The 24643-nt window shown below is 54.0% G+C and overlaps 1 protein-coding gene across 2 annotated transcripts; it reads right to left on the bottom strand.

The window, feature by feature from the left end:
• Positions 1-8368: 8368 nt before the first annotated feature.
• On the bottom strand, positions 8369-23751 carry Mdfi (MyoD family inhibitor). 2 transcript variants are annotated; one of them, XM_041656234.1, is made up of 5 exons: positions 23500-23751; positions 22151-22237; positions 15886-16068; positions 12934-13161; positions 8369-9050 (listed from the first exon to the last, which is right to left on the bottom strand). In XM_041656234.1, the coding sequence occupies exons 2-5, from the start codon at positions 22224-22226 to the stop codon at positions 8794-8796; spliced, it is 744 nt and encodes a 247-aa protein (XP_041512168.1). In that variant the 5' UTR covers positions 22227-22237; positions 23500-23751; the 3' UTR covers positions 8369-8793. The 2 variants fall into 2 exon arrangements, with proteins under 2 accessions (XP_041512168.1, XP_041512169.1); XM_041656235.1 differs by lacking the exon at positions 15886-16068.
• Between the last annotated feature and the right edge of the window lie 892 nt (positions 23752-24643).

The following is a 24643-nucleotide window of genomic DNA, read 5'->3' on the forward strand; positions in this document are numbered from 1 at the left end:
CATGGCTCAGTGGCAGAGCATTTGCTTAGCATTCTTGATGTCCTGACTTTGATAAAGAGAACAAACAAAATGTTAACGGGCTCTCCAGGTTGATTTCCTCATTGGTAAAGGAAGGCAGGAATTCCAGGGGTGCCGAGCACTGGCAGACGTTCCAGGGACTCAGAGGACGATGCAACCTGATCTCTAGTACATGTGGTGCTCTGCTTCCAAGATGCCCCCACTGATTCTACCTTTCCAGCTTCATGGATTCACACCTTTTGATGTCTTTCAACTTGAGTAGGCCTGACTCAGACACCCAGGTCATTTGGACTCCCTTTGGATGAAATGGATCATTTGCTCTGGAGCAAGCTGACCACGGTGAGTGAGTCCTCTTAAACATCCCTGTGGCACGCCATGTGTGAGGGTGCATGCCTTTAATCCCAGCCCTCAGGGGAGGCAGAGGCAGGCGGATCCCTGAGTTGGAGGCCATTCTAGCTTACAAAGTGAGTGCCAGGACAGCCAGGGCTACGAAGAAAAACCTTGTCCCATAACCAAACAGTAACAGCAAAAACAAATTAAAAAAGAACCCACTCACCACCAACAACAAAAATCCCTGTAGCAAGATGGCCCAAGGGTCTGAGGTCTCTTGCTACTAGTTAGTACAGACTTCTGGCCTTGGGAGTGGGCTACAGTGGAAACATGCCCTCTGGTCCCATCAAGATGACAGAGGCCATAGTTCTAGTTAATGTTATCACCACCACCACCATCACCATCATCATCATCATCATTGATCTTCTAGTAGTGGGCTGAATAAAAACAGCCACTGTAGGCTCTTATTCCTGAATACTTGGTTCCCCAGTTGGTGAAACTGTTTGGGAAGGATTAAGAAGTTATAGCCTTGCTGAGGAGGTGTGTCACTGGGGGTGGACTTTGAAGTTTCAAAAGCCCAAGCCATTTCCAGTTAGCTCTCCCTGCCTTGTGGCTGTGGGTCAAGATCTAAGCTCCAGCACCATGTCTGCCTATCTCCTGCCAAGCTCCCCACCATGATAGTCTGAAATGCTTTTATAAGTTGCCTTGGTCGTGGTACCTTATTATAGTCCTAGGTAAGTAACGAATCATCATTTGAGACAGGGTCTCAGAGAGCTCAGGCTCGTCTAGAACTTACTTTGTAGCCCACGATGACCTTGAATTTCTGATCCTCCTGCCTCTACCTCCCAAGTGGTGATATGATTGGTGTATGATACTATACATAGTTTAGGCAGTGCTGTAGATCAAACCAACAGCTTCATGAATGCTAGGCAACTATTCCATCAATTTAGCCACATCCCCAGAACCCCAGGCTGCCATCTTGATTGAATCTTCTTGAGAGACCCTGAGCCAGACTCACACCATTCCAGCGTATGCAAATGCCAGCGTCACATTCTTGTGTGAAGCCATGGCTGTTCCTTATGGTTCAAAGCTGTTGGTCTGGACTTATTTGTTACACAGCAATGGTAAAAGGCAGCAGAAGTCCACCAGCTATGAGTTCTTTCTGGAAAGACTTTTCTTCACAGTGCCACCCCCGCCCACCCCCTGCCGCCCCTGTCATGTGATCCCATGTCCCAGAAAGGCAACGGCAAGATATAGGAGGCAGTTGCCTGTTCATACTACTTAGAAGGCTCCGTGTTTTCTGCAGAAAAGTGGGAGCCCAGAGACCAGCCTATCCCCAGAGGCATCCCCACCCTGTCTCAACTGTCATAGAGGTACCATGCAGAAGAAGACAGGACAGGGCTGAGGATGTGTTTCAGGTGATAGATGGAAGGGAAGGAAGGAAAAAGAAAGGGAAGGGAAAGAAAGGAAATGAGGATGTGTTTTGAGAGAATATCCCCCATGGTCTCTGGCATTTGGACACTTTATCCCTAGCTGGTAATGCTGGACATCCAGCAGGTGTGCCATTGTTGGCACAGTATGTCCCTGGAGGTGGGCTTTGAGGGTTTAAAGACTCCCGCCGTCCCCAGCTGCTTTCTGCTCTGTGCCTGTGGTCCAAGATGTGAGCTCTCAGCATCCTCTGCAGCCACCATGCCTGGCATGTGCTGCCATGCTTCCTTGACATGACAGACTCTAATCTCTTCGGAGTCATCAGCGAAAATAAACTCTTCTCATCTGCTTTGACCAAGGTGTTTTACGTGGCAACATAAAAGTGTCTAAGAGAAAAATCCTAAGCATTTGCCAGCTTCCCAGAAGAACCACACGTCCCTCTTCCAGTCCTACTGCCCCTTAGGGCAGCAATGGGTGACAGCAATTCTGACTTTAACACCAGGGATGAGAGTCCCGTGCTCAGCTATGTGTGAGCAGAAGCCCATAGCACACCCTGGTCCTTTACCGCAGCTCTGTTTTGTGAGCTTTCTCTGTGATCAGATCCTGTCTCTTTCCGGCTGGATAGAATTCAACGTGCTGGTCTGCATGTCTCCTCTGCCAGCAGGAGACAGTCAGGCTTTCCACCGGGGGACTTTGGTGAATAGTGATATGTGCTTTGTGTGAGTCCAGGGTGTTTTGTACGCCACTAGCTGATACGGCATGTGAATGTCCACTTGGTAGCTTTTGCCCAAGCAGATGTCCCAGGGGCAACATACAATGGGCAGGGGGGCTCAGGTGTATGCCACCCTCACGAGGGGGAAGCTACCTCAAACTGAAGATCGGACTGCTATCTCTGAGGGAGGAAGCTGAGAGCGGACGCGTTGGAGAAGCAGGGCCACCTCGGGGATCACCACGGTCCTTCTCGGTCAAGGAGAAAATACAGATTAAACCACACCGCCAGTGGCACGCACCTTTAATCCCCAGCACCCATGAGGCAGAGGCAGGTGGATCTCTGTGAGTTCAAGCCCAGCGAGTTCTAGGACAATCAGGACTGCACAGAGATGCCCTGTCTTGGAAAAACAAAAACAGCAACAAAAACTCAAGGAAATAAAAACAAGCAAACAAAAAACCCCACACGTTTCTGCTGTTTGCCAACTATTACCTACAAAAGGCTTTGGGCCCTCTGCTGTCCTTAGCTTCTGGGCTGGGGTGTTGTAAAGGGATTGAGAGGGCCGTGCAGTGAGGGAGGAGGCAGGGGAGGCCATGGCTTTAGCACCTCAGGTTGGTGAGCTGAGGACCACTGGTCCTAGAAGGGAAAGGGACATGGGGGCAACTGGTATCTGGGGTCCCAAGGACAAGGATGAAGAGGACAAGAAGGCAAATCCTCCATCAATCTGATCATGGAGAACATTATTATTGTTATTATGAAGTATCCCAAGGCTGATGCTCACGCTGGCCTGGTCAGGGGAGGGGAGGCCCTAATGGTCCCATAAATCCAGGCCATAAAGAGTAATGGGGGGAGACAAATGAGATAATTAGAAATAAATCTCGCCGAGGTGTCTACTCATCAGCGTCTCTAGAACTGGCCAATCTTCCAAGCCATTAGCCAGGGCCTCTAATTAATGCTAAGCTGCCCAGTTCTGTGGAAGCTCCATGTTTGGGAGGGACCCAGGCTGCCCTGACATCCCACGATGGGTGACCTTGGGAGGAGCCTAGGGCCAGGTCCCCACAACACTGTCCTCTCTGGGTGTCCAGGATCTTTCTCAAGCACTTCCGTCTCCTTTCTTTCTTTTTAAAATCACATTTTATTTGTTTGTCTTGCATCTTTGCCTGCTGAGCCATCTGCCAGCCCTACTTCCTTTTCTTCAGCTCACCCCATATCTTCATCTTCTCTATGTCCTGGTATTTCTTTCTCATCAGATGCTCAGGTCCCTGTGGTTAAGCATGGTAGTCTTAGTCAGAAGACATCGTGGGGTCGCCTGGGATAACACTCCACTCTCTGTCAGCACCAGGACAACCCATGCCCCAGAGCTGTCTGGGACCAGGGGAGCTGCACTTGGGGTGTTGGCTCCTGGGACCCTGTTCATCCTCTCTCTCCTAGAGCTGGGAGGTCCTCCTATCTGTCTGCCCCTTGCTCTAACCTCTGCCTGCTGGAGCCTGAGAGGGAGCCGCCATCTCCACCAAGCCACGGATGTTGAAGGCGTATGTCCTTGCTGAACTGTGTTTTACTGTTGGAGGTTTTGAGGCCAGCAACCCCACCAAACATATCTCCTGCACCCCCAGAGTGGCTCCCACTGTTTTCATTTCCCAGCCTGCCTTCTCAGGAGCCCCAAAGTACTCTTCTCTATTCTACATGGCTCTGGAGGGATGGCCATGGAACGCACCTTCCCAGGGCCCAGAAATGTCATGTGTAGTTGGCCTAGCCAATCATAACACAGCCCCAAATCTGTAGCATAAACTGAGTGAATTAGTCTTTTACTTGTCTTTAATCTAGGACTTCTCAGGGGTGCAAACTGAGGCTGTGGAGGGCAGCTAGTGTATGAGCGTCCCCAACACACACCCAGCCCCTGCACTGCTGCAGTAAGGAGGATGCGATCCCCCTAAAAGCAGGTTTCGAGGTGGTCGGGACTGTGAGATGAGAGGCAGGCGGTGGCAGGGTTGGGACGGGGCACCAAAGTCACTGAGGTCCTGTGTCATGGGTGTCACCCCAGACTGTGACCTTCCTCTCCCTGGAAAGGCCAGAGCTCAGCAAGTGAAGAGCTCTACCACCTCCTCTATCCCCAGAGCTGTGCTGTGGCTGTGTTGCTTTCCCAGCTACAGTGGAGTCCCACTGTCCCCCACCTGCACAGCGATAGGGGTGAGCAGCAGCCCTGATGACCTCAGGGGCCATGCCAATCCCACTACTCTTTGGCAGAGGCCCAGGACACGACTGACTGCAAACAAGTCTGGCTGCTCAAGTGCCTCCTCTAACAGCTCCGGAGCCAGGGGTGGTATCTGAAACACTAAGTGCCCAGCTTTGGGTCCAAGAACAGAAAGCGCCCGTTAATATGAGGGAGGCTAAGGGCACGGGCGAGCATCCTGCCTCACACAGCCTCTGCCAACGCATGCACAGCACCTCTTAGATCAGAGCATGTGCAGCCCCTCTTAGACCAGAGCATGTGCAGCACCTCTTAGACCAGAGCAGCATGCGCAGCACCTCTTAGACCAGAGCATGAGGTCCCAGAATGCTTCAGGCCAGGGTCAGCTTGACTTGGTCTCCTTTTCTTATCTCCTACCTCGGTATGGACAACTCAGGAGTGACAGGACCTCACAAGAAATGTCCTGACAAGGGTGACCAGGGTAGTGCTCCAAAAATCAGAGAGAAGCAGAGGCAGGCGCTTCCTGACTCCGGCCTTCAGATCTCCAGAGTCCCTCAAGCGTCAGTGTGTGCACAATGGATACCAAGGCCCGGGTGGGAGTGGGGGGCTTGTTCTGTGACCCATAGCAAAGCCAGCTGAGAACTGTCACCCACTCTGTCCAGCTGAAAGTGAAGGTAGGTGCCATCAGAGGAGTGTGGGAGCTAGGGCTTTCCTGGGATGCTGGCTGGTGCAAATGGGGAGAGAACAGCTGTAGATGAATGCCCTTGGCTTCTTGGGAAAGGTGGATGGTGGGGAAGCAGGGTAGGCATGGGAATGCAGAGTGAACGATGAGCTCAGTGCAGTTCTGGAATGCAGGATGGAGGTCACCATGTGACTCTGAGTGTGTTGGAGGTATACCATGAAGGTGTGTGTTTGAGTAAGGATGTGTGTATATGAAGGAAAATACACATGGAATGGGTGCTGATAAAGGTGTATGTGGTGGGCTGGAGAGATGGCTCAGAGGTTAGGAGCATTGCCTGCTCTTCCAAAGGTCCTGAGTTCAATTCCCAGCAACCACATGGTGGCTCACAACCGCCTGTAATGGGGTCTGGTGCCCTCTTCTGGCCTACAGGCATACACAAGGACAGAATATTGTATACATAATGAATAAATAAATATTTAAAAAAAAACCAAAAAAAGGTGTATGTGTGTTGAGGGGTGTTCCTTGAAGGTGTGTGTGTGTGTGTGTGTGTGTGTGTGTGTGGTGCGCACGCGCACATGTGTTTAGAGTTTGCACATGAATGGAAGTTTCTGTAGAGATGTGTGTGTGTTAAGTAAAGGGTGTGCACACGAAAGTGTGTGATCATGTGTGTGTACACACATGCCTGAAGAAATGTGTATAGAGAAATGAGTATGCACATGAAGTTGAGTGTGTGTGCGCGTGTGTGTGTGCGTGTGTGCTGAGCCTGGCTAGATCTTTCCTGTGTCCTGCCTGCCCCCACCCTGCTCAACTCTTGGGATTCAGCCACTATCCTAAAGAAAACAGCCTGGAGCCTGCAACAGGAAGTCAATGTTTGGACTGCAGAGGTGCCTCTTCCTGCCACCGCCAGCAGTCTATGAGCAGAGAGGGAGGCCAGCAGGGCTTCCTGCCCACCTGGGCTGATGCTGAATTGGTCAGGAGCCCTGCATCCTTTATCCTGGATTTTCTGACCACCTCCCAACCCCCAGACTGAGGGAGCTATGAGGCTGCCACCCCACAAGTCTCCTCCCATGAAAGCGTTCAGGACAGCGGAGATGGGGACAACCTGAGGACCTGTGAATGGGGGTTGTCGACATTCACAGAGGCCCACTGGGGGCCCTGCCTGTGCCACAGACACTCATGTGCCCAGGGATGCACTTGCAGACTGTCTGAGGCACGCTCCCACTGTACTGCTGGCTTGTAACCTGTCTCTTACACCAACCTTTCATTTTCTGGAACCTTCTTCAGAGGGAGTACAGTTATGTAAACGGGTGTGTTCATGGCTGCTGAGAATGGACAAGAATAAAACCAAGTCACCCGTCCACTGGCACTCGGTGGCTCTGCCTCGCTTACTGAGGTCACTGAGAGGGTCAAATTGCGTTCACATTTTTTTGTGGTTGTTGTCGAAAAACAACAACAAAAGAAACTGCACAGGGCGCACACTTTAATCCCAGAGGCAGGTGGACCTTTGTGAGTTCAAGGCCAGCCTGGTCTACAGAGTGAACTCCAGGCCAGCCAGGGCTACAGAGAAAGACCCTGTCTCAAACAAACAAACAAACAACCAGAGCGTATAAGATCCAGGTTGGACTCTTGAACCTTGGACAAGCACAATAACTAAATAAAAATTGTAAACAAATGAATATAGACAAATTAATAACACCAGGGGCCTTGCACTTTCTCTTAGCACGATGGTGACTCCAGGCTGGTCCTGTCTTTTCCTAAATTTCTAGCGTGGTGTTAGAATCCAGAAAGCAGGCAAAGTAAGGTCTGCGGCCTGGGCCTGTCAGGCAGGAGTCCCCTTAGGGCCTGTCACAACCTTCTGCTACGAAGGGAAGCCCACGGCTGCTCCATAATATTTCTGGAGAGAGTCTGGGGTGCCAATGGCCCTTCTGAGTGTCCTTCCTTCCAGCCATTGAGATGGAAGCAGCACCCACACATACCTGAGTGTCTCCTCAGCCACGTCTCTTACCCAGACCCCCAGGTCCCTGTCATGTGGCCTGATCCTGATTGCTGTGGGCCTATGTACCCCAGTGCAGGGATACCCAGGTCTGTCTCTGATGGCCATATACTACTTTTTGCCTGAATGGGTCACTGGACCCATGACCTCCAAGGTTCCTGTGGTCCTGACAAAGGCTTCCTTCTCTTCCAGTCTCTGACACCTGGGGAATAGGACTTGAGCCAGGGAATATGTCCCTTGCTCAGGCCTCATCTGCCCCCAATCCCCAGAGTCCCAGCTTCAAGTCAGGGTGAGGCCCGGGGTCACCCCTTCCAAGGCACCCTTCAGCAGTTGACACAGGATCAGCCTGACCCTTGGAGCAGCTCCATCAGGAAGCTTGGAGAAGCTGCCCCCAGCAGGAGTTAATTAATCAAAGCTGGATGCATCTGTTGTTAATTACACCGTGCCAAGGACCTATCAGTTGGCGGGCATTGGGAACAGCGGTGAGGACCTGACCTATCCTCCTTCCTTGTGGAAAGTGAAGTCATGAGCCAAGGAGAATGGTGTGTGCCACAGGGTCTGTGTGCGCTAGCACGCATGTGTTCCACAGGGTCTGTGTGTGCTAGCACGCGTGTGTGCCACAGGGCAACCTCAGGGCCAGCTCTCGCCTTCTCTCTCATTGGAAACAGTTTCTTCTTCTCAGAGATTCTCTCGGCCTCCATCTTGCTGAGGGGGTTCTGGGATGGCAGACACAGGTTTCTAGAGCCATCTTTTATGTGGACTCTGGGGACTCAAAGCCAATTTCTCATGCTTTTGTGGCAGCGTTTTGCCTATGAGCCCATCCGGGACCGCATATCAGGTCCTGGCAGGGAATACTGCTTTTCAGCAGTTACGCCCTTACATTTTGTCACAGGTCCCAAGGAAAGAGGAGACAGAACAGACAAACATCTTTATTTACAGCAACGAATAGCACAGACCCTCCCTCTGCCCACCCCAGCTTCCAGTCTTACTATGCCCTGTCCCACCCAACCCCACCCCAAGCCTCTTGGGTCACTGTACGGATCAGGCTCCTATAAGAGCCCAGCAAAGGAGCTGGGGAGGAGGGTAAGGGCTGACGTGGGCCGGGCAGGTGTCTTTTCACATTTTCTGTCTTCCGAGCTGGGGTAGCCGAGGGAGGCGGACACCTGGAGCAGAGGTAGAGAAGGACAGAGGCCTCCCATTCCTGCCCCTCCTCTGCGTTCACAGTGTTCGGAGTCCTGGGAGCTAACTGGTCCTGTCTTACCAGGTTCTAGACACCACGTCACCCACCGAGGAGAGCAGGCTTGTCGGTAACGGACCTGTTCTGCGGCTGAGATGGCTCCTCTGGCCATCCCACCTTCTCACATCTGGGCTGGGATTCTGAGGGGGCCCTGGGGTCAGGGGAGGTGTCAAGCTTCGTGTGTCAGCTCTGGGGCTGCTCTGTGGCATCAGGACGAGAAGCAGAGTCCACAGCATTCCATGCAGATCTCCAGGCAGTCTGCCGACTCGCAGCAGGCATCCACAATGCCACAGTCCAGATCGCAGGGCAGGTCGCAGTCCGCGCACTCGCCGGAGCCGCAGCAGCAGCAGCAGAGGCAGGAGTCCTCGGAGCTGCAGGAACCGCACGTGGCACAGTCCAGGACGATGTTGCAGAGTGTCAGGAACTCACAGAACAGACAGGACAGGATGCAGTGGACGCAGCAGTCTGTGGGCGGGGGCAGGCGAGTCAGAGACAGGAGCAAGGGAGCCCCCGTCACAACAGTCCAGTTTCACCTAGTGTCTATAGCCCCCATCGCCCCGAAAAGCAAATGGAGCTAGTGGGGGGATACCCAGTTTCTTTATAGGCACAGGAGGTGAGTAAACCAGAGTGGAACTGAAGGGAGCACAGCCAGTCTGCATTGGGAGTCCTTTTTTTTGGGGGGGGGGGAGTATTTCGAGACAGGATTTCTCTGTTGCTTTGGAGCCTGTCCTAGAACTCGCTCTGTAGACCAGGCTGGCCTTGAACTAACAGAGATCCACCTGTCTCTGCCTCCCGAATGCTGGGATTAAAAGTGTGCACCACCACCACTCTGAATCTCTGCCTTAACTGCGCTCTGATTATGTATTTAACCAAGTGGGTGAAGAGGTGTCCCAGGCACCAGTATAAGTGCGGTGTAGGAAGGACACTCGCCTAAGCCTCCTGTAACAACTCTACGATGTGGGCTGTAATTAGCCCCATTCTACAGATGAAGAAACTGAGGCACAGAGATTAGCCATTTAAAGATGTAGCCAAAGGGTTGGGATTTGGCTCAGTTAATAGAGTGGTTGCTTAGCATGCAGGAGGCCCTGGGTTCAATCCCCAGCACTGTAGAAACTGTGTGCATATGCAATTCCAGTGTTTGGGATACAGAAGCAGGAGGATCAGCAGTTCAAGATCATCCTCAGATACTTGGTGAGTTGGAGGTCACTCTGAGCTACATGAAACCCTGTCTCAAAAAATGAAACAAATAAACAACAATATACTACTCTGTCGTTGGTTACACCTCACCAATCTGCTGTGTGTCCCAGAGCCAGGACAAAAACCAAACAAACAAAAACAAGCAACAAGAACTAAAAACAGAGGCTGCGTCAGATCCTGCCGTGCTCAGAGCTACCACAGACACCCTCAAGGGGGAGAAGCTGAGGTTCCAGGTGGGCCTCAGGCCTGGTGAGCTGTCTCTCCTGACTGCACCTTCTCCTCTGCTCTTTCCGTGCTGATCTTCTGCTGAAACTCAGGCGAAGCACGGCCGAGTGGTACCTCTCTCTCTGCCTGGAATAGTCTCACTCCTTTCTTTCCCTACTTCTCCAAATGCCATCTCCAGCAGGCTCCCCTGGAGGAGCAGAACTCTCCAGAACTCTCCTCACCCTGGCACACCCCGCTCACCGCCCTCCTGCATTCTTCTGACTTCCTAGCTCTGTCGTGGGCCACTGCACAACAGGCTTTACGTAGATGGTCACCTCACCCTTGCCAGGTGGTGGTGGTTTGAAAGAAAATGACCCCTGACTGGAGCGGCACTGTTAGGAGGTGTGGCCTTCTTGGAGGAAGTGTGTCACTGTGGGGGTGGGCTTTGGGGTCTCTTGTTCAAGCTTCCTTCAGTGGGGCTCAGTCAACTTTCCGTTCCCTGCAAGACTAGCACTCCTGACTCTCACACCACATCTGCCTGCTCGCTGCCATGCTCCCCTTCGTGATCATAATGGACTGAACCTCTGAAACTGTCAGCGAGCCCCCCTCAATTAAATGTTTTCTTTATAAGCACTGTCGTGGTCATGATGTCTCCTTCCAGCAATAGTAAACCCTAAGTAGACACAGCTGCTGCCAGGGCAGTCACCTTGGTCTGTTATGGTCACAGATATGTCCCAGTCCACAGAATGCTTCTCTCCTAAGGGCACGCACACGGTCCTGTCTGTGTGTACAAACTGTAGCCGTGCACGGCTGTAATCCCAGCTCACTGTAATCCCAGCTCCCGGCAGGCACAGGCAAGAGGATCAGGAGTTCAAGGTCATCGTCGGCCACAGAGAATCTGAGGCCAGCTTGGACCACACAAAGTGAACACAGTAAGCCCTTATTTGACTGGTGGGCTGAGCCCTCACTGCAGAGTGCTGGACAGTAAGCCCTCCTGAGGGCCAGGCCAGGGGAACCAGAGCTGCACTTTGCTGACTAACACTGTCCAGCACCCTGTGTGGCAGCCCTGTCTTCTATGCCCCAAATGGATCCAGTAGCTCTCTTCAACTCCAGATGTGTTAAATCTGCTGTATTTAAGACTCAGTCCATCTCAACTGTCCCCGTGTGTCAGTAGGTCATCTTTGCGTCCCTCAACATAGTTGGCATAGTTGATAAAAACCTTTCCAGAGTCCCTGCCTCCTGGAGTCTCAGTCAACCTGCCAAATGCCAAACACACCTACTACAGATCACTTCTGAGTTCCCTATCTCGGACTCTGTGCTGGTGTGGCTGTTTCCACGCTAATAAAGCCTCTGTAGTGGGCTTGTCACATGGATAACGACCCCATGTGTGCCCTATCCACAAGAGCCCAATGAGGGCATGGGCTAGGTACCTAGCATGTAGCAGGTGCCCAGAATGCACAGCTATTAATATTATTTATTTTCTTGCACCCCTGGGAGTTGAACCCAGGGCCCTGAGCATGCTAGACAAGTGCTCTATCACCTAGACACTTCTCTCCATCCTCCCCAGGGTAAGTCAGCTAAGCGAATGACTGTCTGTCATAAATACTTTGGGCAGAATCTGCCCCAAGGGGTGAGAAGGTTTCAGAATGCCTTACTTAACAAATTCAGGGATGGTGGGGTGGGCAGGGCCCTCCCTAGAAAGCTGGCTCAGTGGTTTAGAGCATTTGCAGTTCTTGCAGAGGGCTTGGGTTTGATTCCATCCAGTTCGGTTCTTATAGCTTCTACATGATGGCGCTCAACCATTTGTAATTCCAGTTCCAGGGCTTGGACAGCCTCTCCGGCCTCTGAGGGCACCAGGCACACACATGGTGCACACACACATGTGCAGGCAAAACTCTCATACACAAAAATAAATACATCTTTCTTTCTTTTCTTTTTTGGTTTTTCGAGACAGGGTTTCTCTGTAGCTTTGGAGCCTGTCTTGGAACTAGCTCTTGTAGACCAGGCTGGCCTCCAACTCACAGAGATCTGCCTGCCTCTGCCTCCCAAGTTAAAATAAATAAATCTTAAAAGCAACAGCAATAAATGCACACATTGAATCCTGCTTGCAGGGGGCCAGGCCAGGGTCCCCCGACATGAGCAGGGCTGCGATCAGGTAGTTCCTGAACTACAGATGACGGCCCCACGATACTCGATGGGGCAAGCAGATGACTGCCGGCTGTGATGTCGGAGCAGAAGGCAGCTGGGTGTCTGGTCTGAGAAGTTCTGGCATCCCCTGCGGAATCTTGTGTCCCCTACCCCCCATCGCTCAGCATCATTTTACGCTCTACGTTTGCTTTGATTAAACAGATGGTCCACTCCTAAAGGAATTTTTTTTTTTTCATTTTCTCTGGTGTTGGGGATGGAAAGTGGGGTCACAAGCCCCTGGCGGAAATTTTCTGATTCTGGTGTAAACTGGATCAGCCCAGATGGCCACAGTCCTTGTTAGGGTAAGCCTGAGGGAGCCGGTCTGGGACTGAGGTCACTTCACCGCCCCGTGTGCTTCTCAAGGTGCACGAAGTTCAACAGGGCACCAAGGGCTCCTCAGAGCCAGGCTCTCGCACTCTCGTATCAGCCTTCCCCGCGGCTTCTGCCCAGCCTCTAGCTGTTTGCGCCCCATAGATGATTCCCCGGAGGCTGGAGGTCTCCCTTTCTAAACACAAACCCCACAACCATGTGGAGGTAGGAGGATACCTTGCAGGAGTTAGCAAGTCCCTGAGAGCTGGATGGTAGGGGTGTGAGCCACTACACCTGGTTTATTGCCGCTTGAGACAAGATCTAGTTACAAAGCCCAGGACGGCCTTGATCCTCCTGCCTCAGGAGCCAATAGGCAGGAGGCACTGAGTCCAACCGAGCTGCGAGCACAACTCAACCTGCAGCCGCGTCTGCGGGACGGCAGGGGTCTTACCTTCCTGTGCCTGGAGGGGGACCTGGGAAGTTGACCGAGTGCTGCCTTTGCTCTTCCTCCCAGTTTGGCTGCCCAGAGATGGGTGTGTCTGCAACTTCCGGTGGGCCTTGGGGCCTCCCGGGGCACCGTTCCCCGCATGCCCAGCACTGCCCAGTTCTGAGGAGTGGCTATGGTCGGAGCCGTTTGGCAGTAGTGGGGTGCAGCCTAAGGGGTTCCCCTGAGGCTGGCCTGGGGAAATGAAGAGAAGAGGTGGTGACGAAAGGGAGGGTCACCCTCTGATGATCAGTCTGAACCCTACCAGTTCACTTTTAGTTTCACCTCTGGCAGCGAAGGCAGATTTGTGTCCTTTACATGGAGAAACTGAGGCCTGGAAAGCAGAAATGACTAGCCAACAGGGACATCATGGAACAGTCACAGCCTGGGGTTCAGTTTCAACTCCCATGGCAGTGCTCATTCTGGAAAAACAAAAACTAAAACCAAAGGTACAAAGCAGGGGTACCTGCACCCCATTTTCTTACTCCACATGAACTCTGTCCTCTTGTTGTAGGCTCTAGGACCTGGGCTAGACTGGTAGGGTGGAGGAGACAAGGTCAGCTGGGGTTGCCGACAATGGCAGTGAATCAGTTAACCTTCACCTTGCCTTCTGCCAAACCCCCAGCTGTTTTCACCCTCGGTGCTGCTGGTGACTTATTGGGAACATCTGTTTGGAGACTGCATGCTTGGCTCTGGATTGAGGGCCCCTCGTAGCAGCCCCTTTATCTTCTGCTTCTTGCCCTCAGCTCTGCATAGTCCCGCCCTGCTCTGCTACTGTGGGCAGAAAGGACTGAGCGGCTCCTGGTCTGGGTGACAGGGGTGGGGGCGGGACCGGTCGGGAGGGAGAACTGGTAGGGAGCGCCTTCCAAAGGCCATGTGCCCTCCTAAACTAAGCAATCAGTTTTAGAAGCTGAGCCTGGTGATGCCCCAAGCCCTCAGCGGCTTTCTAGATCTCCTTCAGAGGATGCTCAACTGAGCGGCTTGGCACGAGTCTCAGAGAGTGAGGGGACCTGTGTTAGGCTGGTAGGGGAGGTAAGAAGGGGTCACACGAGGTCTGGGCCCTGGCTGCTGAATGCTTTCTGCAAACATGGGGTGCTTCCATTCCCTCAGCAGGACCCTAGTCCTCACTTCTCCAGCAGACTTGGGGATTTACATTCTACAGGGGGGAGATACGAGGAGGCCCTCGGTGCTCAGGAGAGAGGAAGGTGGCCTCAGTGCTGGACTCTGGGGGCTGGATGCTCATGTGCCAGTCAGTCATGGTTCCTTTGAACACTCACTGTGTGCCAACCAGTTGCTGCCCCTTGAACACTGTGTGTGCTGGCCAGTTGTCCCCAGTACTTGCTGGTTATTTTCTAATGGAATCTTCTTTATAACCGCCCCCCGTCCCCATCTTTGAGACTTTTGTAGCCAAAGCTGGACTCAAACTGGTTATGTAGCTGACGATGACCTTGCATAAGAGTTCAAGTCCCTCATTCTCCTGTCTTGACTTCCAACGTGCTGGGATTACTGGTGTAGACCACTGTGCCTCAGGACAGAGGCAAAGGATGGGGGCAAAGGCTGGGGACTGAGGAACTGGGAAACAAGCTGTTACATCCACACAGTCACTTCCTAGAGCAGCAGCTAGTTAACATGCTCTGAGTGGGTATCGGTGTGCAAGACCGTGTGCCAGAGTAATGTCTTTAAACATTGTAAGCCATCTATTATTGGTACATTTCTCAGATGAAAAAACTCGAGGACCAGCTGGTATAACTCACAAGAGATCCCACAGCTAGGAAGCGGAGAGAGGAGGCTGGGAGGATAACACCATGACAAGGTGGGAAGCAGAGGTGCCAGGTTGGGGCAAGGCATGGCTGGGGCCTGCACCTGGTAAACAGGAGCAAAGCCACGGGAGTGGCTAGGCCTGAATCATCCTGGCTCCAGAGAAGACTGGCTGAGCCTTTGGCCAGTGTCACTGTCCCTTGCCCTGCTGCCTAAACATGGGTTCAGTGGCCAGAGGGAGGGAGTCTGTGGTGAGCCTAGGGCCCTGGGAGGCTCTGCAGACACAAAGCTCGCCTGTGGCCTCGGCTGTGGGGTGGCCAAGGGGTGGGGGTGGTGTTGAGTCACAGTGCAAACACTCAAAGCCATAGACACAGGGGTGTCTGTCCCACTCTCGCCTGGGCCCCCTCCCTGTGGCCACGGCCATGACCTCCTTGTCTCGTGTGTGTGTGTGTGTGTGTGTGTGTGTGCATGTATGCATGTGTGTGTGTGTGTGTGTGTGTGTGTGTGTGTGTAGAAGGCTGCTTCCAGGCTGTCCAGTTTGGCCCCAGATGCCCTCGTTAGAAGTGCAGGAGGCACATTATTTATGCCAACACAGCAGGTGGGCACAGCAGAATGAGGCCAGAAGATTGAGTGCTAGGCTTGTGTCCTGGTCTGGTCTGGGTCTGTGCCTCAGTTTCCTCATCTAGAGAATAGGCTTGACAAGAGCTGTGGTGATGTCTCTCTACGAAAGTACTTGAAGTCATTCAAAGACAGAAAATCCGCTTTGAGACACTATCATGGAAGGCAGTAGATGCTTATTACAAAAATGACCCGGGTAGCCCTTGTCCAGCCCCTAGGGCACTGTGAAGACCTCCAAACAGGCCTGGTAAAGAAGATGAACTTTGTTCCGTCCTCCCCAGAGCATCTGGGTGCTCCCCTCTTTCCTCTGCACCCAGGTCCAGTCCTGAAGGGTACACTGCCCTGCCCAGCACACCAGTTCTCTCTCTCAGAGGCAAAGGATGCCTCTTGCCCTGCAAGCTCAAGCTGGGTTTCCAGGAGCTTGGCCTCTTACAAGGTAGAGGTGGAGAAGCTGCTGCACTGTATCCCGACGCCACTCCGTGGTTGGATTTCCTCGGGCAGCCCTGCATGTTGCCACCCCAAACTGTAGCCCCTTGTACTCACATGTCACAGCTTCTGTGTGAACATCGAGGTCAGTGCTGTTCAGAGCCTGGTGAGCCCCAGGACCACTGTCTTGGGGCATGCAGGGTACCACCTCCTCTGGGGAGCCCTCTTCTGATGATGTGTCTGCAGGGTGAGTGGATCCTGCTGCTACCTCCAGCCCAGGGAGGAGGGACATGGTCTGGGCTAGTGAAAAAGCAGACGATGAAGGCTTGTTTCCCTGGCATCTTTCTGTGTGCCCAGGCCCAGGTCTGACCTCCAGGCCAGAGCCCTCAATGAACTCCTTACTTCTGGTCCCTTCATGAGTCAGTCAGCTATCACCTTATCTGGCTGCGGTGTTTGACTTCCAAATGAAGGTTTCTGAATCATAGCTCATATGTGTGCATGTAAGTGTTCCTGGGTGAGTACATGCATGTGGCATCAGGAGGGAGAGGAGAGGCACATGGTGCAGGAGAAAACAGACAAGCTGTCCAGCAGCGGAGCCAGAGAGACAGTTATGGGGACTGACGGGCACTACAAGGCAGATGCCAGGGAAAGGGAGTTCAGGAGATTGGGTGGGGACGGCTGAGATCTAGTGACAGGTTGTCTGGGACCAACAGCAAAGTCAGCCACGAGGAAGAAAGACAAAGACTAGACAGGGCCTGGACAGACCAGGGCAAGAAGCTGCTCAGACAGGAAGAGGGCAGATGCGGAGAAATTGGGTCAGAGAGGGGATGCTGGCATGGGAGAGGAGAGAGAGAGAGTAACCTGGGGGTGAGGAGCAGGGAGGGGCCCCAGGCAGGAAGAGAGGCCAGGAGCAGCCTGGAGCGCTGGGGAAGAGGTGAACCACAGTCCCGTGTAATTAGAGTGACTCTGGGCAGGGTGGGCGGAATGAGGGAACGAGGCCACCTTCAAACCACAGCGCCCTTGGCAGCAGGACTAGAGCCCCTTGGGCTCCCAGGAAGGGATGGGGATGCGCAGTGTCTGAGAACCCACAGCTTTAGCCTCTGGGTAAGGCAGGGGCCACAGGGGTAAAGTCCAAGTTCTGACAATTTTGGCTGTGCTATGCAGTGGGACAGCAGTGGTCTCAGAGCATGGTTCTCTACCTGTGTCTCCCTCATAGTTCCCATGCTGGGAGAAAGAAGAAATAGAAGCAGGAGACTCTGAGAGAGGCAGATGCCAAAGGGCAGGGCTCTGGGGAGGGAGGCAACACAGATGGGGGGGGGGAGAAAACAGCAGAGATGGGGAGGGAGGGTTCACAGATGGGGGCGAGAGTGGGGAGAAAACAGCAGAGATGGGGAGGGAGGCTACACAGATGGGGGAAGGGGGAAAACAGCAGAGATGGGGAGGGAGGGTTCACAGATGGGGGGAGGGGGGAGAAAACAGCAGAGAAGGGGAGGGAGGCTACACAGATGGGGGAAGGGGGAAAACAGCAGAGATGGGGAGGGAGGGTTCACAGATGGGGGCAAGACGGGGGAGAAAACAGCAGAGATGTCCAAAGATAAGAGATCAGAATCCGATCCACCCTGTGCACACCAGAAAGGGATGGAGACAAAGGAAGGTCCTGCCAATGGAAATGGGTTCCATTACAGAGAACAGAGACGAGCTTCCACAGATGTCCTCTGAGCTGTCTTCAGATGACAGCCATAGAGGGAGATAAACAGAGCTGTCCATGGAGATGTGGGCCCTTGGATCTGGGAATCAAAAGCTGGAGGTAGGCCTAGGTGTGCTCCCGTGTCCAGCCACCTCACTGGCTGCTGAGCCCGAGACCCAGTTAACAGCCCCTAGTTCCTCTTGGCCATGCACACAAATCCCAGAGGCCTACTGGGTAGCACAGACACTGCAGACCCAAGTAGGCATGCTTCTGCCTGCCCAGGGCAAACCACAGGCCTCATCACAGATAGGAGCTGGGGCAGAGAGTAGGAGGTGCAGGGGCCCAGGAAGCTTCTGCGTTAGGTCCCAGCTCAAAGCTGCAGCCGGGTATTTATAAGGGTTGGCGAGGAAGAGGACTGGACGAGCACTCAGTTAAAGCATTTGTTTGACATGAAAATAACAACCCTGGTTGCTATTCCCAGCACTGCCAAAAACCCAAAACCCCAAAACAAAAACAAACAATGATAGCTCTTTCACCCTGTGAGTGGTACCAATGGGGTGTGGTATCACTTACCTATAATCCCAACATTGGGTGGTGGAGGCCAGAGGTTCAAAAGTTCAAGGCCAGCCTTGGTTACAAAGCAAGTTCAAGGCCAGTCTGGGCCTCAGGAGAGACCAACTCTTAAAAAAAAGTTTTAAAGCCAGGTGGCGGCACACACCTTTAATCCCCAGCACTCTGTGAGTTCAAGACCAGCCTGGTCTACAGAGTGAGTTGCAGGACAGCCAGGGCTCTCCTCACAGGTTTACACTGAGAAACCTTATCCCAACAAACAAAAATAACAACAGAAAACAAATTTTAAAAGTCTATAGGAGTGTGTGTGTGTGTGTGCACACGCGTGTGCATTGTCAGTAGGTACTCTGGAGAAGGCAGTAGCCTTCTTCGTGGGGGAGGGGTGTTTGAGAAGAGCAATGGGACCAAGACCCCAGAACCACAGTTCGGTGGGAATGAGGGAGCGCACGCTGTTTGATGCTTCTGAGGTTGGGAGCCTGCAACAGCAGCTGGTCATTAAAGGCCCTTGGCTTCCCAGACTTTCTCCTGAGGTCACAGAGTGCGCAGTCCTGTATAGACAGAGCCAAGATTCCTGCTTTTTTGCCCCCCAGGGCTTGAGAAGGAGAAAGACAATAAAGAGGGTTTAAGGCCATGGGAGTCCCCGGCTGTCCTTTCACCTAGGTATCTCTCCTCATAGTCACTACACGGCTGGTGACCAGGATGGAACAAAAGCTTTTAGAGAGACCAGACCATGGCCTGAGGGACACAGAGGGGCAGACCTCCTGAAGCTAGGAAGGTCACAGTGGGGGCAGAGGAGGGAGACAGGCCAGCAGAACAGGGAGGAAAGGGTGGAGTCAGGAAGACTGCTCTGGAGATGCTGCCCCAGAGGACCTGGGCCCCAGGACGCAGCTGGGACAGAAGAGCCAGGGCACACGTGGGCTGAAGACTCCCAGACTGAGAGGCTAAAGAGCCCAGTTTTCCCTCTGTGACCAAAAGACTCCTCATCCTGCATGGAGAAGAGAGAGAGCATCTTGAAGGAGACTCTCCTGACGTGTGTGTGTGTGTGTGTGTGCGCGCGCGCGCGCGCGCGCGCGCGCGCGCGGAGCGTAGAGGAGAGGTGTGGCTGGGAGAGGCCTGACATCTAAGCCACCTATCTGACCAGAGTGACATCACTATTGATTTACACAGTGAACTCAACATGCTAGTGTCCTGCACCTCTGGGTCCCTTCAACACGTGCTCCCCCTAACACGGGGCGAGGCTCTGGTCTGCATGCCTCTCTAGAAAGAAGTGGAGAGAACTTTCCACATGCTCCACAGGAAAGGTGGGGAGACTCACTCCAGCAGCAGGGACCTCGCGGATTCCCTCTGTCTGTCATCCACCAGATTTGGAGGGGGGGGGGGGGGTTCTTGGCCAGGAAGGAAGAGGAGAACCTCTTCCAGTGGGGATGGGTTCACTTCAAGCCTGGCCAGTTCCCATGTTCTGGAGCTCCAAGTCTGGCCCCCAGCATTGTCTTTGTGGACAGTGGATCTGGGCTCCCTGTACCTTGGGCTATGACTATCTCTGGAGAGAGAAGATCAGGACTTCAGGCCAGAGAGTGGTGGCTGATACCTCCCAGTCACTCTCAGTATGAGTAGATACTCAAGTCCTCTGTCACACATCTTTAGTCAATGGACAAAGGTCTTGTGTTCCAGGCACACTCGCCTGTCCAGGCCCCTGGGCCATCACAACAGCTTCTGGCCAGACTACCTGTGCTTATATAGTTGCTCTTGACTCCTCCCTGGCCAGCCGCAGCCTCATCTCTTCCTCCAGTAAGCCTCCTCTGTCACCTGTGATACCAGCGTGCCCTCTGCACAGTCTGTTACCGACAACTTGGCAACGAAGTGCTAGTTTCTGCTGCAAACTGGCCCCTTGTCCGTCACCTTCCCTGTGGAGGTCTGCATGTTTGTGGTTGAGTGTTGGAGTTCAAAATGGCTCAGGTTTGGGAAGGAGAAAGAGGGGCCACATGAAGGATTATGGGCGACATCTGATTTTGAACCCCACGGAGACCAGAGATGGTGGGCTATTTTGATGTCCAGTTAGCGAGGCCCGCACCATGAAGAGGAGGACTGGGGAGGATGTGAGCTGCTGGCTATGTTCAGTCCAGTAGTTTTATTTTAGGTCCAAGGGCTCCAATTCCCAGGAAATTGAATTTAGAGCCACGGGCAGAAATTCGACGCCCCAGTGCTAGGCAGAAATCTTGTGGCTTAGGGAGCCAGGCTCTTGGGGCTCTCAGGAATGGGTGGGGGAGAGGCCAGAGTGTGAGTACTTGGCCACCTGCCCTAACCACAGCTGCCCTGAGTCCTCTTGTGCCCTGTCTGTATCTTGGAACCCTGAAAGAGGAGGCATGTCACACCCTGGCTGTCCTGCCAGCAGCTTCCACTCTGGGGACAGTGCTGTGGCCTCTCTGTTCTGTGAGCGCACAGGGAGCGTGGAGGGTTCTGGTCTCAGGGTCAGACATCTGTGGGGTTCTGGCTGCATCTTCTGCGGTTTGGGCTTCCTGGGTAGCAGGCAGAACAGTACAGGACAGGACAAGTGTTACAAAAGCCACATTGTCTGGCCCAGTTCAGACTGGGGAGGGGGCTTGCTGGGACACTGGGGCCTCAAATTACAGCCCAGGCCTAAGCCTTCCCGGCAATCCCCCCTGGACTCTGTGGCCTGTCTTGAGCACACATTGCTCCCCTCCTCTTCCATTGGGTGGAGAGCAGGTCAGACAGGGGAGGGGGTTCTTGGAAGGAGATATCGGAGGAGAGAAATACTGAATAAGGGAAGGAAGACAGCATGGAAAAGTGGGGGTGGGAGAAAGGCCAAGAGAGACAGAGACAGTTCCCAGACATGAAGGCCTCCCAGTCCCCAGTTTCCCACTGTCCTTCCAAGCCGAAGAAGCCTGGTCCTTGGAGGAGCATCTTCCCTTGAAGTCTAAGTAATTTTATCAAGAACTCTCCCAGAACAGGGACTTAGGGCTGATGAAGAAAGAGCACACACTATCTCCATTGGTCAGACATCCCTCTCAGGTTTTGGAGGCCCCCACCTCTACAGTTGTGAGGGGCCAGGCCAGGTATACAGGCAGCTGAGACCATTCCCCAAACAGACAAACCAACTAGGGGGTCCAGGCTGGGAGTAGGGTGAGGAGATTGAGGCCAGAGAAGGGGGAAAGAAAGGACTTGTCTGAGACCCTGAGGGAACCTGAGGTCAAGCCTTGGATCTTCATTACTGAGACAGTCTGAGGAAAGGGAGAGTTTGGGTGTGAGGAAAACAGAGCCTCTGGCTGAGCCAGAATAAGGTTTTAAGTCAGAAAATCTGGGCCTACACTTTTGCACCCCGCCCCCTACCCACCCCGACTCTAACGGAATCTGCACCTCCATAGAGGTGCCTTCTGTATAAGATAGTTTTAGCCTTTGAGGACAAGGGACTAGGACGCTAGACTGGGAGGCCCCCACACAGCCTTCTTTAGTCTGTAGGGTCCTGGGAGAATCAGGGCAGTTTAGCCCCTGAGGTGGGGGAAGGGGTATTTCACTACGTTGGTAGGATGTGTATGTGTGCCACGCTGGGTAGGGACTGGGCGGAGGGAACGGCAGCTAGCAAGGAGGGAAGGGGCCAGCTTCGTAGCCACTAGTTGCTGAAACAAAAGTTTGCAGAAAGCGCTCTGCTTAGTTTGGGGGAAGGGAAGAAGAGAGACTCAGACGCCACCCACCCCCCACCCGCTACACACCCCGCCTAAGGCCCTCATAAATATTTACACACTGGGCAGAAATGGTTGAGACACAAATCCCAACATTATGGGCAGACGCACGGCGTGTGTGTGTGTGTGTGTGTGTGTGTGTGTGTGTCTGTCTGTGTGTAGAGCTGGGGCTGGGGGGAGTTGGAGCCAACTCCGCTCAGCCATGGCTGCTCCGGGCCCAGTTTCCTCACCCTAGCCCTCTACTCCTTTCTACTCCCCTTGGACCAGGTCCCCAATACTCAGACTTCTCACCCTCACTCCCATCCAAGCTCCTGGGAGCTATCCGCCTGTGTGTCTGCTAGAGAACTAACAACCCCACTCCCCAAAAAAACCCTGTTAGTTTTCCACCCCACTCCGGTCCATCTTTACTTTCCATTCCTTCTCCTACCTGGGTCCAGGGTAGCGCTGGGGACTCCATGGGGCGCGTCGCACAGAGCAGGGCACTGACCGCTCACCTGGGACATCGGCCCGGGACCTGGAGAAAACAGCGCTCAGCGGGCAGGGCGGGCCTCCCCCGGTTGTGCGTGGGGAACCGGGGACTGACTGGGGGTGCCCTAGCGCAGACTCGTGCAAGCTGTGCTCCCAGGCAGGTCACCGCGTGGACCCCTCCATGAGACACCTGGGTGTCGCCTGCGCCCCCTCCCCGCTCACTCGCTCTTGGCTCCCATTCCAGCGCCAGCTCGCACCCACCTAGCGCCCCTTCCTTCTTCCTTCTCTCTCTCCAGCCCCCTCGCTCCTCCCCTCTTCCCTGGCCCACCCTGTCCCCGCCCCCTCCTCGCTGGCTCGCCCCCCACGCATCCCCTCCCCCGTGCGGGGCTCGGCGCTGCCAGGGCAGGACACGTCTGTCCGCGGGGCGTCCGAGGCCCAAGCCCCCACAGGAAGCCAGCTCGTCTGGTTTCCTCTCCTCGCACAGAGCCAGGGGCTCCAGTCTCCCTAGATCTCCGCCTCCTCAGGCCGGGAGGACCTCGCGGGTTGCACAAGGGGCCGCGTGTTTTTTTCCTTCTATCTTAAACTTTGCAAAAGTTTCCAGACTATCAAAAGAAAGAAGTCACTATCACCCTGGGACAAATGTCTGAATACTACTAGCCCACAAATTGCGTTGTCCGAGGATGAGAGCAACCTAGTTCCTCTGGTGCCTTTGTTCATGTCCTCGATTTCCACTAAGAAGCTGGACGCCTGGAGTTTGGGGATCAGCCCGCCAGAAACTAGACCTCCAGGAAATCCAATTGGTGTCTCATCAGCCTCCCCTATCCCATAGCCAGAAGCATCCCCAGTACCCTGCCATCCCCGCCAGCTGGACGTGGGAATTCGTTTCGGGGGGGGGGTTCTTTGGGCTCCAGGCCGGCACCCCAACTTCAAACACGAGGGTGAGTGTAGAAAGGGGTAAGGAGAGGTCAGTCTGTTGGCTTGACTGGAATTGTAAACTCTGGCTGTGGGGAGGGGTTGTCACCAAGCAGGGTGTGTGTGTGGAAAGGAGGGAGTTCGGAGACCCCCAGAGTGACCCCAGGACCCGATTCCGAGAACTTGTGGGCAGCCAGGTAGGGCTGGACAGGGACCCACACTGATCCTGAGCTGCCTCAAGCCCGGCGTCTGAGTCGGTACCACCAGGGCTAATTAGGGAGGCGGCGGCGCCAGGCCACCTCCTCCCAGCCCGCGTTACAACCGAGGGAAGCTGGGACGCCAGGGATGGACCTTCCCCCCCACGGTCATCTCCCAGCCCTCGAAGTCACTACTTACAGCTCTCCTAGGTCTTCTGGGCGCCGTCGGGGCCAGGACCCGCGTGGCCCCCACGGCGCCCGCAGAATTCTCACCACCCTCGAGCCACGTCCCTGCGATGGACTGGAGGGACGGCTCTGAGAAGGAGGTGGGACGGGAAGGGTCCCACCCTGGATGCCTGGATGCTCGCCGCGGTGGGTGGGGGTCTTGTTTGGTTCCCCAGAGCCCTCCGAGATCAGGCTGCTCTCTGGGTGAGAGCTTGGGTGCACTCCTCCTTCCTGGTACGGGCTGAGTCACCGCGACGCGCCCGCGGCTTGCAGGGCTTGGCGGCTGCTGCATTCTTCCTCGCTTACCTGAGCCGGTAGGCTGGGCCTCATAAGCAGCTCCAGTCTCCCGCTGGATTCAGCACCCTATCTTTAAGTTTTTCTGTTTCAGAACAAGGCCCCTGGAACTAACGCAATCCTTCCTACTGTTTCCCTGTTGGCTGTGGGCTGTGAAAGCCCCCGTCAGAAGTCCCTGCACCGCTGCAGCGCACGCTCATTACACGGGTGTGCTCCCTTTGAGGGCTCAGCATGCCAGGTACATGTGGTGCGTGAACTTTTTCTTGTTGTTGAGGCAGCTTTGATGTAGTCCAGGTTGGCCACAGACTCCCGTGTGACAGTAGTGACGTTGGACTTCATACGCTCGTCTGCTCCTACTTACCAGGGGCTGTGATGACAGGCCACCACAGCCCTCTTATGGGGTCCTAGGGGTGGGTTTCCTGATCGCAGTCAGCACTCCTCCAATCCAGCTACATCCCCACTATGAACTTTTGGGTATGCTACCGTATTTGAATAAGAAGCATTTCAGTGAGGGGGGCGGGTCTAGGTGAGACAGGGTCTCATTATGTAGCCAAGCTGACCTGAACTCCTGATCCCCCAGCTGCGGCGTCCTAAGCATTGGGATTACAGGTGAGCACCACTACGCCTGCCTTCACAGACTTGTTTATTACCATTATATTGTTTTTAAGACAGGGTCTCACTATGTTGCCGTGGCCTGGAACTCATTATGTAGACCAGACTACCTTCAAACACTTGCTTTAGCCAGGTGATGGTGGCGCAGGCCTTTCATCCCAGCACTAAGGGAGGCAGAGGCAGGCGGATCTCTGTGAGTTCGAGGCCAGCCT

Source organism: Microtus oregoni, unplaced genomic scaffold (genome assembly GCF_018167655.1).
Source record: "Microtus oregoni isolate MIOR12 unplaced genomic scaffold, Mior012 000007F_ref0000211, whole genome shotgun sequence".
Lineage (NCBI taxonomy): Eukaryota > Metazoa > Chordata > Mammalia > Rodentia > Cricetidae > Microtus > Microtus oregoni.